The sequence below is a fragment of the Heterodontus francisci genome, chromosome 5 (assembly GCF_036365525.1).
Source record: "Heterodontus francisci isolate sHetFra1 chromosome 5, sHetFra1.hap1, whole genome shotgun sequence".
NCBI lineage: Eukaryota > Metazoa > Chordata > Chondrichthyes > Heterodontiformes > Heterodontidae > Heterodontus > Heterodontus francisci.
The window spans coordinates 48,830,907-48,848,186 of record NC_090375.1 but is presented as its reverse complement, the minus strand read 5'-3'; the positions used below and the strand labels follow the sequence as shown (position 1 = coordinate 48,848,186).

General features: G+C 45.4%; 1 protein-coding gene across 1 annotated transcript in view; it reads left to right on the top strand.

The window, feature by feature from the left end:
- The window catches only part of tg (thyroglobulin), a 532,338-nt gene that overhangs the window by 70,160 nt on the left and 444,898 nt on the right, over window positions 1-17,280 (top strand). Inside the window, exons 15-20 of the mRNA XM_068032631.1 lie at window positions 1,661-1,781; window positions 11,554-11,763; window positions 12,051-12,139; window positions 14,360-14,435; window positions 15,552-15,629; window positions 15,789-15,995. Of these exons, the coding sequence (XP_067888732.1) occupies window positions 1,661-1,781; window positions 11,554-11,763; window positions 12,051-12,139; window positions 14,360-14,435; window positions 15,552-15,629; window positions 15,789-15,995 (781 nt within the window). The remainder of the gene's footprint in view (window positions 1-1,660; window positions 1,782-11,553; window positions 11,764-12,050; window positions 12,140-14,359; window positions 14,436-15,551; window positions 15,630-15,788; window positions 15,996-17,280) is intronic.

The window sequence follows — 17,280 nt, the reverse complement described above, 5'->3', positions numbered from 1 at the left end:
CATAACCTCTCTTAAAGAGAGGAAAAGATTCATTCAGGTACTCCCTCTGAAGGAGGGAGTCTCAACATTATACCCCCTTTTAAAGGGAGGCACTTCTCATTATTTCTGAATCAGGTTTTACTTTGAAGCTTAAATCTCAGCTAAGCATATAAATACCATCAATTATAAAACACAGTTCATAATGGAGCTTCATTTACTCAGCCAGCTCTGAAATCAAAACAGCTGTGTATTTCAAACAGTTCATTTACAGAAACTAAAATACACCTTCACAGTAACCCTATCAAAATACCAGACTGTATTATTGAGAAACCGGAATAAAGTTTAGACATCTGCATTGAATAAGATGGTGAGGTGACAGAATGAATTAAATTGATGGATACTTACCATTAATTTAGCTGTAGTTCTGGGTGATTGCATTGCAGTCTACATCGTTAATTAGAAATGCATGAACTAAATAAGACACAGATCAAAAGGAATTTATTAGACATCCCAGAGAGGCTTCTTGCTGATACCATTTTAAACAAAGTAATAACCATTTTAATCTAGTTTACCATTGCCTTTTAAAAGTATGTATACTTGCCAAGAAAAAAGTTATTATTCTTGTTTTGCTCACCTTCAGGTTTTCCTTCTTTTTAAGAGGCAGTCTCAGCATCAAGAAACTTTTATAGAGGGAGATTCACTATAAGGATTAGAGGGAGTCTTAGCAATAAAACACCATTTTGTGTGAAACTTACTGCCTGTGCCTCTTTTAGAAAGGGATACTCACCGTCAGGATCCCCTTTCGATCAATATACTCACCATCACAATTCTCTTTTCTGAAGAGCCACTCAACAACAATTCCAGTTTTAAAGAGTATGGGGTAAATATTCACCTTTATTATCTGGGTATTTGGCATTGTCTCAGTGGAGCCCAAAGAGAAAAATCCATCAGGGAGGATCAGAAGCCTGTTAAACAATCTTGCTACCTGAAGCAAGCAGAAATTCCATTCCCTAATCATGGGAGGAAGGGCGGGTGAGTCAACTGGATGCTGGGAAGAACCTCATACACTGTTTGTTGTATGGGCAGAAGTGGGGTCCAACTGGAATACTGTGGAAATTCTACTGTGAGGTAGATTGATCGGCTCCCCTATAAAGAAGATCGATCAGCTAGGCTCTGTATCAGTGCGATATGCCCTTTTTTTAAACCAATTTTCTGCCAATTAGGGACTATTTTATTCTGCAAAACATGTCAACTGAAAGTTTGGTTGAGGCTGCCCAGTACTATTCTCATGTGGAACCTACATAATCAGCAGAGACTTCCATCCCTTTAGTCAGAGCTAGATCAAGTTCCTGGGGTTGAAAGGGCTGCCCTAACCCACAAGTTCAGTCAGTTGCTCTTCCACCGACCAGTTATATATTATTGCTGTATTTGTACCCCTAACAAAGCTACATGCATGTTCTTTTCTGAACTGAAAGAGCTAGCTGAAGGACAAAATCTATGGCTATGAGTAACATCTAACTGAATCAAATAAGAAACTAGAGAGATAAATTAGGAATACATTTTCTACAAAAGGTTTAAAAAAATGTACCTGTGCCAAAAGCAGATTTTGAACTTTACAGTGTGCCCCACCTTTTACCTGCCTGTCACTCTCACTTGGTGACGTTTGTATTTTGTTTTGCAGACTGGAGAATACAGTGTTTTGCAGTGGTCAACCTCTGGAGATGGTGAAGCTTGGTGTATTGACCCAGTGACAGGGAAAGCTCTTCAGCTGGTTGTAACAAATTTGGATGGGCATCCAGAGTGTAAGTACAGTGACAAGAATTAAGCACAGCGAGGGTGTGTGAGGTTAGGGAGATTCAAGAATGGAATTCCCAAATGTAGTTTGGATACTAATTTCTATTTTAGTGCAAGACTCCTTCTGATTTCTAGATCTCACAGATGAAACATGATAAGACTTCCTTGCAATCTCTGGTAATGTCATTCTGAGCCGCCATCTAGAAGTTGCATACAGAGTCATAGGGTAGGATTTTCCTGGCCTTGGGGAGGTGGGCTGGGAGGTGGGGGCCGGCAATATAGCTGAGAGCTGCATCGCGCTGGTACCCCAACACAGTCCTGCCACTGGGGAAGTTTCCCAGCGGTGAGACCAAACCTGGATCGGCTGCCCGCAGAACAGAGGCAGGCAGTAAATTTAGATAATTAAAGGTCCTATCAAGGGTGTTTGTCCCAGCCTGCCAACATTTTTCCTGTGGCGGGGTGACCCGTTCACTTCATGAGGAGGCTGCCCGCTTTATGGGGGCAGCCTCCCTGCGGAAGGAGGGGGCTTTGGAACTGGAGGCTCTATGAAAATGATATTGGACAGCCAATCCACAAGGTCAGTTAGCAAGTTGGAAATCTACCCTATTGTGTCAAGAAATGACACAAGACCGTTCTGCCTCTTCTCTCCCCTGTGACGATAACATCACCCTCTAAGAATTAGAATTGAAGATTAAAATTGTCTTGTGCAATATTAGTAACAAACAAGTTCAAGCATTTATGGTAAGTGTGGGATTGTTTCCATTGCTTTAAAAGAAAGAGCTTGCCAAGTTTGTAGGGGAGGAACACACTGGGCCACATCAGGATGAGTGTGTGAAACCATGGATTTCCCAGAGATCTCTTCATTGCCATATGGAATTGCAAGGAATTCCCCAGAATAATTTCTGAAACTGCTCACAGATTTGTTGTGTCCTACAGCCATAATAATTACGAACAACTGGGCAGTGTCTGAGGCTGTATCATCTGGTGTGGAGACAGTGAACCTTGAGAGGCATTTAGGAAAATATCTATAAATATAGTGTGGTTAAAATATTTAATTTCTGCCACAAATTCAGGGTCCATAAATTATTTTGAAATAGAATTAGGAAGTTGTTTTAAAAAAGGAGAATTGTTAAATGGTGTGGAGATCGAGTGAAGTCGAACTCAATGGTTCGTAGGTAAAGAAAGAACTTGTATTTATATAGCACCTTTCACAACCTCAGGACATCCCAAAGCACTTTTGTAGCCAATTAACTACTTCTGAAATGTCATTACTGTTGTAATGTAGCGAAATGGGCCAGCCAATTTGTGCACAGCAGAATAGAGGCCTGCTACCTGACCCAAACCCGACGACATGTGTCAGGTTCGGGTTGGGTCGGGCCTATCTTCAGGGTCTGGCTTTCGGGCTCAGGTCGGGTCAGGCGGAGTCCGGGTTGTCGGGTCAAGCCGGACACACACGGTAAGTGCTCTGCCGGTAAGTATTAAAAATAGAAAACTTACCTGAGCTGGGAGTCTGGGACGAAACTGAGTCTGTGCAGTGAGCGAGTGACGTCACTATGATGTCATCAGCTTTGTGGCGCTTCCCAGTCAGGAGGTAAGCAAAGGAATGGTCGGGTCGGGCTCGGTTGGGTCGGGTCGAGTGGGGGTGGGTTCGGGTCGGGTCGGGCTCGGGGCAAAATCAGAGGGACTCGGGCCGGGTTGGGCTTGGGTCTGCTGTGGTTTGGTCGGGTTTGGGTCGGGTTCTTTTTTCCCGACCTGAGCAGGCCTCTACAGCAGAATCTCACAAACAGCATTATGCCAATGACCAGATAATCTGTTTTAGTGATGTTAATTAAGAAATAAATATTGGCCAGGATACAGGGGGTAACTCAGTTGCTCTTCTTTGCGTACTGACAGGGGATCTTTTATATCCACCTGAGAGGACAGATAGGACTTCAATTTAAAGTCTCATCCAAAAGGCAGCACCTCTGACAGTGCAGTACTCCCTCAGCACTGCACTGGAGTAGAAGTGAGAACAGAGAATGGTATAGACTGGATGATGATGATCCAAGTAGCTTATTCTTGTGCTGAAATGGATTCTGCAGAGAGTTGCTAGAGCATGGAATGCTTTGCCACAAGGCATGGTTGAGACAGAAGCTAATGCACATTTTAAATGAAGAGTAAATAAACCTTTAAAACAGAGGAAGATACATGACCCAGGGAGAGAGCAGAAAAATGAGACATCTGGACAGTTAATCTGTTTTTAATGATATTGCCTGCGCGAGGAACTTTGGCTTGGACATTAGGAAAACTTCCTGTTCTATTTCAAATAACACCATGGAATCTTCAACATTCACTTGACATGCAGATAGAGTATCAAAGTAGCATCTCATCTGGAGGATGAAACCTTCAACAATGCAGCAAGCCGTTAATGCCCCACTGAAGCATTAACTTAGGCTTGAGCTTGAAACAACAATCTTCTAACTAGCTAAGCTAAACTGACACAGATGATATGAATCAGCTAGCCATTTTTTCTTGGTGTGGGGGGTGAGGTAGGTCAAGGCCAAGTCAAAGATGCTTCTGTTTTGACCAAACAATTATTTACAAAATGACTATTGCCATCATGAAGGGAGTTTTGTTTACCCAGTGTTGGGAAAAGATTTGCTTGGTACACATTTGTATTTGTATTCTGCTCTCAGGATAGCAGCTGGTTGTAAGTAAGATTTAGTAATGGATCCCTTTCCCTCAGTTTCTCTTCAACTTGTACAGAAGAAAGCTGGTAGAGCAGGGAAAAATTTTGTTCAGAATAATGTGTACAGAATAATGTGTGCAGTGTAGCAGGCAAAAATCCACTGAGTACTCTCAATAAGCCTGTGATAAACAGGAGGGACTGCTGTGTGCAATAGCTTTAGAGTAACTTTATAGCAATAACTGTGTAACAGTCTTTCATTAAATGTCCATCAATTATGTTTTGCAGCAGTAACTCACTCATTTGGGTTGAGTTCGATAGCAGGCTTCCCTCCAGCCATGTGTAAATGGAAGTTCATTGCACTCTGCTGGAAAGCCAAACAGGTCTGCTCGTTTATTTGACATGATAGAATCCTGTTTTTCCATAGGATTACTTCTAGATGAACCACTTGGAAGTCAACAGTGTTTTTGATTTGAGGTGGCAAGAGAGAGAGGAATTATTCATGTTTCATAAAGCGAGAAATGACAAAGTTAAGAGTGGGGATATTTTTAAATTTACATTCACTCAAGGGATTTCCATGAATCAGACATACATCAATGGACATCTGACTCAATAATGAATAATACTGCTTCTGTGGATTATTAAATGAAGTGCAATGCAAAATATTAGCTCAACTAGTTAGTCAAACATGGAAGGGTTGCCAAATTGAATGGGAGCGACTGCCAAAGCAAATAGAAACTTGGGTTGTGACAGTAAATCCAAGGAAGTTGTGTGGACATAAAAACTATTGGTGTGGCCACACCAATGATTTATATGTCCACACTTGGAGTAGTGCAGCTAGTTTCAGTCATTGTTCTTAAGAAAAGTTAGAGACATTGGAGGGGATTCAAAGAAAAGCAACACAGATGGGACAGGGTCTTGAATAATTGAATTTGAAGATATGCCATAAATTTCACTGGAAAAAGAAAGAGCGAGGCAGGGAAACGATTCCAATTTGTGATGGAAATATTTGTGAATTATGCTCAAGATCCAGAGACATTTGGCCATGAAATTGGATAATCACCGAAAACAGGTGAGGGTTCTGTGATGCATAATTAACCCACATTTGTTGATTTTGATGCAAGCAGCATACAAAGTTTATGCTGCATGCTCATTTAAATAATTGTAGCATGCAGCCAGTATTACGCATGCTGCTGAGTGGCTGCATGCCTGAACAGGGAATGCAAAATCGTGAGAGGCTAGCACAAGGTCAAGCTAGCCTGCACTATTTAAAGTCAGCTTGCACTTTTTGAAGGGGAGGTGCATTTTGGCTGGAGCACATGCTGAACTTTGACCTGGGAGAGACAGAAGAATGGCACAGCATGGCAGAGAGTGGGCTCCAAGATTTTGTGATGCTGCACTTGAAACCTTGTGCAGGAGGTGGAGAGCAAGAGAGATGTCATCCATCTACAGGGGACTAAGAGGCCCTCCAGGCAAATTTTGTAGTGGGACAGATAGCCATGGCAGACAATGGCAGGAGTCTAGCCCCGAGAAACTGGATGCAGTGCTGCAAGAAATTCAATGATCTCAAACGAGTAGTCAAGTGAATATATCTTCAAATGACATACAGCACTAGCCTCACACACACCTCAATGCACCATACCCTATCACTCACCTACCAAAATGTTTATCAATCACAACTCATACCTAACCTTCATAGCTTCACCTCGTCCTCAGACATTTAGCACTGCTACAAGCCTCAGAATTACATCTCACAGCTTGCACACACTATTGAACTATGACAACCACATCACCCATTGCATGGCACACTTCCCTCTCTCTTGCAGGACAAGGTGGCAGCAGGAACTGCCCGGTGGGGGAAAGACACAGTCCTTATCCCCATGGATGAGACAGTGCTCGCCATCAGTGGAGTAGCCATGACTGAGGCCGTGGCTAGCAGTGAGACTCAAATCATTGAAGGTGACAGTATACTCATATTTAATCTTCCTTCCCACATCCCACTTCCCCCTCATCCTACATCTCTTCTGTTTTAAAAGTTGCAGTTGGTGTAAGTATGCACCTCTTGCTTTCCCTACACCTTACCACAATCCTACCCTTTCTCCTTTCAGATACCTAAGAACTGCCACCTGACTAGGCAGTGGTGGAAGAGAGAGAGAGGTGGAAGAGCAGGCAGTGATTATGAAGAAACACTGTCATTCGCTCTCATAGTCACAGCCACTAGGTCAGATACTGACACGGCGCATGCATTAGAGGTTAGCTTAGAGGTGGGATCAGCAAGTAGTGAGACACCGGGGACGAGTGGCCTGTAGGCAGGGATAGCACAGGTGCCAGCTTGCCAGAGGACGACATTGTACATGGGTCCAGCTGCAGAGGATCAGAAAGGGGATGTGTTGTTTGCCTCCTCCCTTCCTCCTTCCCCTCTTCTTCATTCACCTCTTCCCTTGCTCCTCCTCCTCCTCCTCAGCTGGTCACTGTATAGCTGGAGGTAAGGGTCGTGCCCTTTTCATGACAAGGTTATGCAAAATGCAGCAGCCCACCGCAAGTCCTGACACACACTCTGCCGAGTATTGCAGGGCTTCTCCAGAGCAATCCAGGCAGCAGAAACATTGCTTAACTACCCCAGTGGTCTGCTTTCATTATATGCATGCTCACTATGTGTACGTGGATTGCTCAATGGCATCAGGAGCCATGTCATCAAAGGATATTCCTTGTCACCCAATAGTCACCCTCTGGATTGTCCTGATGGCTCAAATGCAGATGGCACAGCAGACTGCTGCAGAATGAAGGCATCATGACTGCTGCCAGGTTAGTGGGCAATGACCTGCACGTTGGTTGCACATGTGGACATTGAGGGAGTGAAATCCCTTTCAGTTGTGGTACATCTCGGAATTGGCATGCAGCACCTGCAAAGCTATGTATGCTCAGTCAATGGCACCTTGCACCATGGGGAAGCCTGCAATCCTCACAATGCTGTTCACTACACTTGCTTTTAGGGATAGACCGAAGACTGCCTACCCACCCAGAGGCATATTGAGGACCTTAAGAAGCCTATTAACAGCCACTTAAGGGCCTCCTCATCCCACTGTTGGCATTAAGCCAGCAGCAGGGGGGCCTCCATTGTGCTTTTGAGGAGCCCTATTCCATGGGCAATTTGTGGCCCACAGATGGTCCCCGCCAGCAAACAAACCAGCTCCCTGTACCCCCTGCCCTGTACTCAACACCCATCCTCCCTCCACCCCTTGCCAGGGCCTGAGGTTCAGGTCTTCAGATGTGGGCCTGGGTCCAAGGCCTCTGCAGTACCAGCAGTAGCCACAGTTCCCTGTGGTGCTGCTGATACTACTGAGGTGCCGGCCGGCTGATGATTAGCTGGCAACTCTTGGAGGCATGATCCCCATCTTTAAAGGGACGGGGATCCTGGCGCCAGGCTGCTCGTTGGCCTGGCGCCATGCAATCACGCCAGAGGGGCTCCAAAGGGCCCAGTGCCTGGAGCTCCGCTGTCAGCACAAAATTCAGCCTGTGGCAGGACTTCAAGTTCCTCCAAAAAATTCAGCCCACTATTTCTCATTGAGGTTCAGGGAGGAGAATTGCTCCCTGAACAGCACAGTCAGATATGGCCTCTTCTTACTCTTCCAGCAGCTTGTCCTGCTTTGTGTCACTTCTGCTTATTCTTCCTGTCATGCAGTCAGGCCAAGGGTGATGCAAACTACTGCACCCATATCAGGGAGCAAGTGGCTTGTGCAGGTTGCTTGAAGTCAGGAAAAATTCCTTCAGAAATTACCACACCACTCCCTGTGTTTCACCAACAACTCGAAACAACTCTGAAAACCACCAAACACATCTATACTCATAGCAAGAGCCAGTAGAAACAAATCAGCAACTAACCTGAAAGTTAGTAACCTGAAAGTGGTTGATAATCTATTTAAATAGAGCTGGTGGGGGGGAGGGGGTGGTCCTTCCTGCTGCTAAGTACGTGTTCAGTTGTGCCTGTTTAAGAGAGAGGATAGCTGGAGTGTTGAGCTCCAAAATAACAGTGCTGGTGTCAAATCAGCGTTACATGCTGATTGACGTCACATTTTGCCTACTCTGTATATATTTCTGGTGGACACGCCCTGCATGTACACTAATGCCCATACCAAAATGATATGTGGCGTGACAGGCACCGGAGGTGTGCATGTGCACCGTGGGCACCATTTTGGATGCAAAACAGCAACGTGGCAGCAAAACAATCAGGCACTATGAAGCTAAATTTCATGACAGGTCTGTTTATCCTAAGTACAAAGCTTGTAAAACAAGTAAATCTAATGCTTATGGTCATAGAAACAACATTAAACAGGGAATTACAGGGTAACTGGACTGATCCTGCATACTCAATTGCAACATACTGTTGCTGATCAACGTGGATCTTGGAGTTTAAGATTGTTAAATTTTACCTTGCACTTTTCTTGCCTTCTTGTTCTATTGAAGATACTCACCAACAGTGGAATAATATTCCATAGATTCACTAATGTCCTTTAGGGAAGGAAATCTGCTGTCCTTACCTGGTCTGGCCTACATTTGACTCCAGACCCACATCAATATGGATGACTCTTAACTGCCCTCTGAAATGGCTTAGCAAGCCACTCAGTTGTACCTAACTGCTACGAAGGCAATAAAGAATTAAACCGGACGGACCACCTGGCATCAACCTAGGCGCCGGAAATGATAACGGCAAACCCAGCCCTGTCGACCCTACAATGTCCTCCTTACTAACATCTGGAGGCTTGTGCCAAAGTTGGGAGAGCTGTCCCACAGACTAGTCAAGCAACAGCCTGACATACCCATTGTGATACTCACGGAATCATACCTTGCAGACAATGTCCCAAACACAACCATCCCGCCAGCAGGACAGACCCAGCAGAGGTGGCGATACAGTGATATACAGTAGGGAGAGAATTGCCTTGGGAGTCCTCAACATCAACTCCAGATCCCATGAAGTCTCATGGTATCACATCAAACATGGGCAAGGAAACCTCCTGCTGATTATCACCTACTGCCCCCCTCAGCTGATGAGTCAGTACTCCTCTATATTGAACAGCACTTGGAGGAAGTACTGAGAATGGCAAGGGCGCAGAATGTACTCTGTGGGAGACTTCAATGTCCAAGAGTGGCTTGGTAGCATCACTACTGACTGGGCTGGCCGAGTCCTAAAGGACATAGCTGCTAGACTGCGTCTACGGCAGGTGGTGAGGGAACCAACAAGAGGGAAAAATATACTTGACCTCGTCCTCACCAATCTGCCTGCTGCAGATGTATCTGTCATGACAGTATTGTTAGGAGTGACCATCACACAGTCGTGGTGGAGACAAAGTCCCGTCTTCATATTGAGGATACCCACCGTCGTGTTGTGTGGCACTACCACTGTGCTAAATGGGATAGATTTCAAACAGATCTAGCAATGTAAAACTGGGCATCCATGAGGCGCTGTGGGCCATCAGCAGCAGCAGAATTGTACTCAATCTGCCCAACCATCTTCAGCTGCTTCATCAATGACCTTCCTTCAATCATAAGGTCAGAAGTGGGGATGTTCGCTGATGATTGCACAATGTTCAGCACCATTCGTGACTCCTCAGATACTGAAGCAGTCTGTGTAGAAATGCAGCAAGACCTGGACAATATCCAGTCTTGGGCTGAGAAGAGGCAAGTAACATTCGCGCAACACAAGTGCCAGGCAATGACCAACTCCAACAAGAGAGAATCTAATCATCTTCCCTTGACATTCAATGGCATTACCATCGCCAAATCCCCCACTATCAACATTCTGGGGGGTTACCATCGACCAGAAACTGAACTGGAGCAGCCATATAAATACCATGGCTACAAGAGCAGGTCAGAGGCTAGAATCCTGCGGTGAGTAACTCACCTCCTGACTCCCCAAAGCCTGTCCACCATCTACAAGGCGTATTATGGAATACTCCACTTGCCTGGATGGGTGCAGTTCCAACAACACTCAAGAGCTCGACACCATCCAAGACAAAGCAACCTGCTTGATTGGCACCTCATCCACAAACATTCACTGCCTCCATCACTGATGCACAGTGGCAGCAGTGTGTACCATCTGCAAGATGCACTGCAGCAACGCACCAAGGATCCTTAGACAGGGCCTTCGAAACCCGCGACCTCTATCACTTAGAAGGACAAAGGCAGCAGATGCATGGGAGCACCACCACATGCAATTTCCCCTCCAAGCCATATACCATCCTGATTTAAAACTATATCGCTGTTCCTTCACTGTCGCTGGGTCAAAATCCTGCAACTCCCTTCCTAATAGCACTGTGGGTGTACCTACCCCACATGGACTGCAGCAGTCCAAGAAAGCAGCTCACCATCACCTTCTCAAGGGCAATTAGAGATGGGAATAAATGCTGGCCTAGCCAGCGACACCCAAATCCCAAGAACGAATAAAAAAAAGGTATTCTATGGAATCTCACACAGTTCGTCATTCTTCAGGTGTGGGTCTCAACAATAAACAGGTGATTTGACAATCACTTTTCAGCAGAGGTCACTATCTGGAGATCAAGAGTGGGAACAAAAAGTTTTTCCAGAGGTGCTGAGGCCAATCATAGCACTCCAACCATCTCCTTGAGGTGAGCTAACAGCCTAGACTGTAGATGAAACGGGAACCTTTATCATGTGTCTGCTGAGCCAGTGGGGAAAGCTGAGAGTTATTTATATTTTTAAATTATCAAATATATAAGGGCAGGCACCCCATTAGGTGTTCCACAAGCCCTAATATACTAACCATTTAAATTAAATGCATAAAAAATCAGGGGCTGTAGGCCCATAATTACCTAGTGCTGCGCGAGTGATGATCCAGGTGTGCCCAATTGGGTAATCAGACTTATAATATTCTTGTACTGTAACAAGAAAGTGTATTAGGCCAGCAGGAGAAACAAAGTCAACATGCTAACACATCAAATCAAACTCCAGCTGTGCTCAGGTTTGGAGATAGTCCAGAAAATCCCTTTCAAAGTAAGGAAACCATTATTTAATAGCCATAATCAATCCAATTAGTGAATTCTTAAATGAGCTACTTGCAAGCTATCGAACTAATGTTCTCTTCCTTTCCCGACCACTAGGTCCAAGCAGATGTGAAATTCTGCAGAACCAGGTGATACACCAGGAAGTGGGGATAGGGTACATCCCAGCTTGTGAAGAGTTTGATGGGTCCTTCTCAGCCGTACAGTGTGATCAGGGTGAAGGGAGGTGTTGGTGTGTCTTTACAAATGGAGAAGAGGTCCCAGAAACCCAAGTCAACACAACAACTGGATCAAAACCTGCCTGCAAACGTAAGTTATCTGGATCTCCTGCTGTGATGGAGAGCATCCAATGAAGATGTGGTGGTACTGTAATTGAGAACATCTAATGAGGCTGTTTTGGTACTGTGATGGCAAACATCTAATAAGGCTTTGATAGGCTGTCTGTAGCCTTTGACATGGCCATCACACCATCCTCCTCCAGAACCTTTCCACCATCATCCAGCTGCGTGGGACTGCACTCATCTGGCTCCATTCTTAACTATCTATTGGTAGCCAGAAAATTACGTGTGGTGGCTTCTCTTCTCACTCCTGTACAGTTACCTCTGATGACCCTCAAGGCTCAATCCTTGGCCCCTTCCAATTTCTCATCTACATGCTGCCCCTTGGCGACATCATCAGAAAACATGTTAGTCCCCATATGGACCCAGCAAGGGCTCAATGGGCCAAATTGCCATCTTCTGTGCCGTAAGACTCTACTGGATTTTGCCAATTATCGGCACGTCCCACCACAGGGGCCAAGAAATGGGAGGCAACACTGCTTTGGCGAGTGGGACTCGGGGTAGCATAATACCAGTGGAGGCCAATTAACAGGCCGTTGCCAGGGCTGCCATCCAGTTAAGGACATTGGCCTGCCCCCAAGAGCTATGGGCCCAATTAGAGGGTGGGCAGCTCAGCATACTCATTGCTAGCGGTGGCCATTGCTGAGGCTGCAACACTATTGAGAGGCTGCCTTAATGGGGGGACACCCTTGAAGAAAATTCAGGTAGGATGGGGGTAGCTGTGTCCTGGCAGGCCCTAGTGATCGGTGGCCGTGAGGGGGATATGAAGCACCAGAGGCACCATTTCCGTGAGGGCGGAAAGGGGGCCATGGAGTGCCCCTAAAGGAGGGTCCCCCTCAGAGCCAGCTGGGATGCTGCCATGTTTCACTAGGTGGTCTCGCCACATGACAGTGGGCCCTCCTGACACGGGCAAAATACCGACGGAGGCGGGAAGTGGCCCTTAATTGGCCACCTGGCGAGCGGTTGTGCTGCCAACTTTCCTGCCCCTGGCAATATGGCACAGCGGTGGGAAGATGTCAGGCCCTCCTCCCAATGCCTTCCCCCACCATTTTGCCAGACCTCCCACCTCCCAGCCCATCGCCAGTAGGCCGGGAAAATTTTGGCCTATGGCTCTATGATTATGACATGTTGACACCCAGCTCTACCTCACCACCACCTCTCTCAATTCCTCCAGTGTCTGTAAATTGTCAGACTGCTTGCCCGACATCCAATACCGGATGATTAGAAATTTCCTCCAATTAAATATCAGGAAGATCAAAGCCATGGTTTCCGCCACAAATTCTATTCCCTAGCTATCGGCTCCAGCCCTCTTCCTGGCAACTTGTCTGAGGCTGAACCAGACTGTTCACAAACTTGGTGTTATATTTGACCCTGAGCTGAACTTCCAACCTCATATCTACTCCCCACTAAGACCACCCATTTCCAGCTCCATAACATTGCGCGACTCCACTCCTGCTTCAGCTGATCTGCTGCAGAAACCCTCATCCATGCATTTGTTACCTCTAGACTTGACTATTCTAATGCACTCCTTGCTGACCTCCCACATTATACCCTCCATAAATTAGAGGTCATCGAAACCTTTGCTGCCTTTGACCTAACTCGCACCAAATTCCCATCCTTGTTTTCAAATCTCTCTATTGGCTTTGTCCCTCCCTATCTCTGTAATCTCCTCCAGCTCTACAACCCTGCGAGATATCTGTGCTCTTCTATTTTTGGACTCTTGACCATCACAGATTTTAATTGCCAATTATTGGTGGCTGTGTCTTCAACTGTCTAGGCCCTAAGCTCTGGAATTCATGTCCTTACACCTCTCTGCTTCTGCACCTCTCTCTGTTCCTTTGAGACATTCTTTAAAACCTACCTCTTTGGCCAAGCTTTTGGCCATCTGCCCTAATACCTCCTTATGTGACTCAGTGTAATTTTTTTTTTTATAATGCCCTCATGAAATGCCCTGGGATGTTTTCTTACATTAAAGGCATTATATAAGTGCAAGTTGTTGTCGTAGTAGTAGTATAGTGGTGGAAAGCTTCTTATGAGGTTGTGATGGTACCCTAATAGAGAATATCTAATGAGGCTGTGATGGCTTCTTGAAAATAACAGATGTTCAAATAGAAAAATGATCAGGCTGCAATTTTATATAGAGGGAAGGGAGCAGAAGAGGAGATTGGGACAGAGAAAGGGCAGGGAAAGGGGGAAAATAGAGGTGATTTAGAGTCCGGAGGAAGGTAGATTTAGGTGAAAAGCCATGGGGAGGTAGGGGCAAGAGGAGGTGAAATACCAATCAGTCAGGAATGGAACGTGGCAGCAGGGGTAGTCATATAATTTATAAATAAATAAATAACCAAAGGAAAGCTGAGAGGGAGATTGGGAGTGGGACCAGATTCTGTTCCAACTATGCAGGCCTGGACTGGGCTCCCAAATTTGTTAAAAGTTGGGTGAAGGAGGGTCAGCCAGGCCAGGAGCAATGGGTAAATGCTGTTTAGATGTAGCCTGGGGGGTGTGGGTGGTTGAAGGTGGAGGTTAATGACATCAGAAGTGGACTCAAAATTTTTATTGACTCTGGATAGGTCCTGCAAGACCAGGAGTATGGCAAAACATTCTGTGAAACAAAAAACAATGAAAACAGTGGAGAAGAATGGGCAAGTGGGGCTTAAAGTGATACAGAATAGAAATAAGGGGAGCAAATAGCAAGAGGCATCATCATCTTTGGCTATGACTGGATAGGTAAGAATGAAACTGGACAAGGATAGTAGTCCCTGTCAGCTGGAAAATGAAGCACTTGCATTGGAGGAGGATGAAGTGATCAACTGTGTGAAAGGCTGCAGACATAGAAGGATGAGCAGTGATAGTGTACCATGGTCTTTGTGTCTGTGATTTAGGAATGTTGCAATGCTGTGACAGGGGTCTGAAATCTGATTAGAGTCAAGCATGGACTCACGGAAAAGATAGGCTGGATTTAGAAGCCAACAACATGCTCAAGGACTTGGAAGAGGAAAGGGAAGTTGGAGATGGAGCGGTAGTTTGCAAAGACAGAGGAGTCATGGGGTTTTTTTTTAGGAGGGGTGATGACAGCAGATTTAAACAGGAGGCGGACATTACTTAAGCATCAGCTAGCAGGAGAGCCAGGAATGCACCTTATCAGTTTTATCAACCTCATGGAAGCGATAGTTAGGTACCTACTGCAGTGGACTTTACAGATATATTCTAGCTTCCAAGCCGAAAGGTTACCATTCTTTGTTTGCTAAATAACCTAGGCATGGTTTTAGGAGGTGCAGACTTGCCTAGCATCTGCACCCCTCTCAACCTCAAAGCCTATACGTCCGGCGCCTAGTCAGTTGCAGGAGTTGCCAGAAGGTGCTAACTTGAGGGAAACACCAACTGTCTAATGGGACTCCACTCCAGATTTTGTTGGATTTACTCCCTCAGCCATGAGCTCTTGGTGTTGTTAATGTTGAAGGCACCAACCGGCTGGGCATAAGTTGGGTCTTACGCTATAACCAGTGTAGTCCAGAGCAAAAGTGTCTTCTTGATGTTGAGATAAGTCCAGAAATTTGAAGCCAAGTTTCAAAGAAATCTAGATCTAGATTCTTCATAGAGCTGTTGATAATGGATCCTAAGGGTTATGACTGATAAGTGATGGTATGGGAGCTTTACGAATACACATTTATTAGAGAATCTTGAGGCTGATTACATATCAGTGATGGAAGTTACTCTGGAGTTACTGTAATTTTTAAATACAAGGAATTTTACTAATTGCAGTTTTTGCACCATTTATGAAGACAGAACGTAGTTGTGTAGAATCTATGGAGGTTCTCCTGACCTTCCAGTATAACTTTGGTATGTACCTCAATGGAATGGCACAGTCATTGTGGGAAATGGGAAGAACCCTCAAAGAAATTCTGCCTCATCTTTCTCAGACTGAAATAAGTATGTTTTTGTTATTATTCAGAGATCTAATTAAGGTATTCCCAATCTCACACTGTTTTGTTTTTCTAGGTCCACAGTGTGCATTACCCTTCGACACTCTTGCTCTGTCACATGGCATTGTTTTATGTGATGATGTGCCCAGTGGTCAGTTTCTGCAGCATTGTCAGCTGATATGTCGTCAAGGCTACCATAATGCATTTGATGGGCGAAGGTTTGTATGCAACATACAGAATGGTATCTGGGTTACAGAATTCCCACATCCAGAGGCTTGTCAGAGTAAGTATCATTGGTATCATGCCTTCAACAGCCTAGCCCTCAAACTTTCGAATTTCCTCCTAAACTTCTCTGCTCTTCACCTCTCTCTCAGACTCTAAGGCAATCCTTAACTTACGTCTTTGACCAAGCTTTTGATTGTCTGTTCTAATGTCGACTTCTTTAGCTTGGTGTCAATTCTTTGTCTGTTTATCCTCCTGTAAAGCATCTTGGGACTTTTTAACTACATTACAGGTGGTCTATAAATCAGGTTGTTGTTGTGAGGAAGCATTATTACTTCTGTTGAACATTTGCCAGTGCTCTGATTTTTGTCACCATTTTGGTGGTCATTGCTACCATGTTTTTATTTTGAAGCTTGTCAACTGCATTCACTTAATAGCAGCAAATGTGCAAGTTTAAAAAAAAACATTTCAGCTACTCGTTTGTTAATAATGATCTCCACAAACAGGTCACCACCATGATGTAAAATTCCAGCCTTAAATTGCAAATGATCTTCTGAGCTCAATCTTCTTCTTCTTCTTCTTCTGCCTCCTTGTCTCGAGAGACAACGGGTAAGTGCTTGGAGGTGGTCAGTGGTTTGTGAAGCAGTGCCTGGAAGGCCAATTCTAGAGTGACAGACTCTTCCACAGGTGCTACAGATAAAATTCGTTGTCAGGGCTGTTACACAGTTGGCTCTCTCCTTGCGCTTCTGTCTTTTTTCCTGCCAACTGCTAAGTCTCTTCGACTCGCCACACTTTGGCCCCGCCTTTATGGCTGCCCGCCAGCTCTGGCAATCGCTGGCAACTGACTCCCACAACTTGTAATCAATGTCACAGGACTTCATGTCGCATTTGCAGATGTCTTTAAAGCGGAGACATGGACGGCCGGTGGGTCTGATACCAGTGACGAGCTCGCTGTACAATTTGTCCTTGGGGATCCTGCCATCTTTCATGCGGCTCACATGGCCAAACCATCTCAAGCACCGCTGACTCAGTAGGGTGTATATGCTGGGGATGTTGGCCGCCTCGAGGACTTCTGCGTTGGAGATACGGTCCTGCCACCTGATGCCAGGGATTCTCCAGAGGCAGCGAAGGTGGAATGAATTGAGACGTCGATCTTGGCTGACATACGTTGTCCAGGCCTCGCTGCCGTAGAGCAAGGTACTGAGGACACAGACTTGATACACTCGGACTTTTGTGTTCCCTGTCAGTGCGCCATTTTTCCACACTCCCTTGGCCAGTCTGGACATAGCAGTGGAAGCCTTTCCCGTGCGCTTGCTGATTTCTGCATCGAGAGACAGGTTACTGGT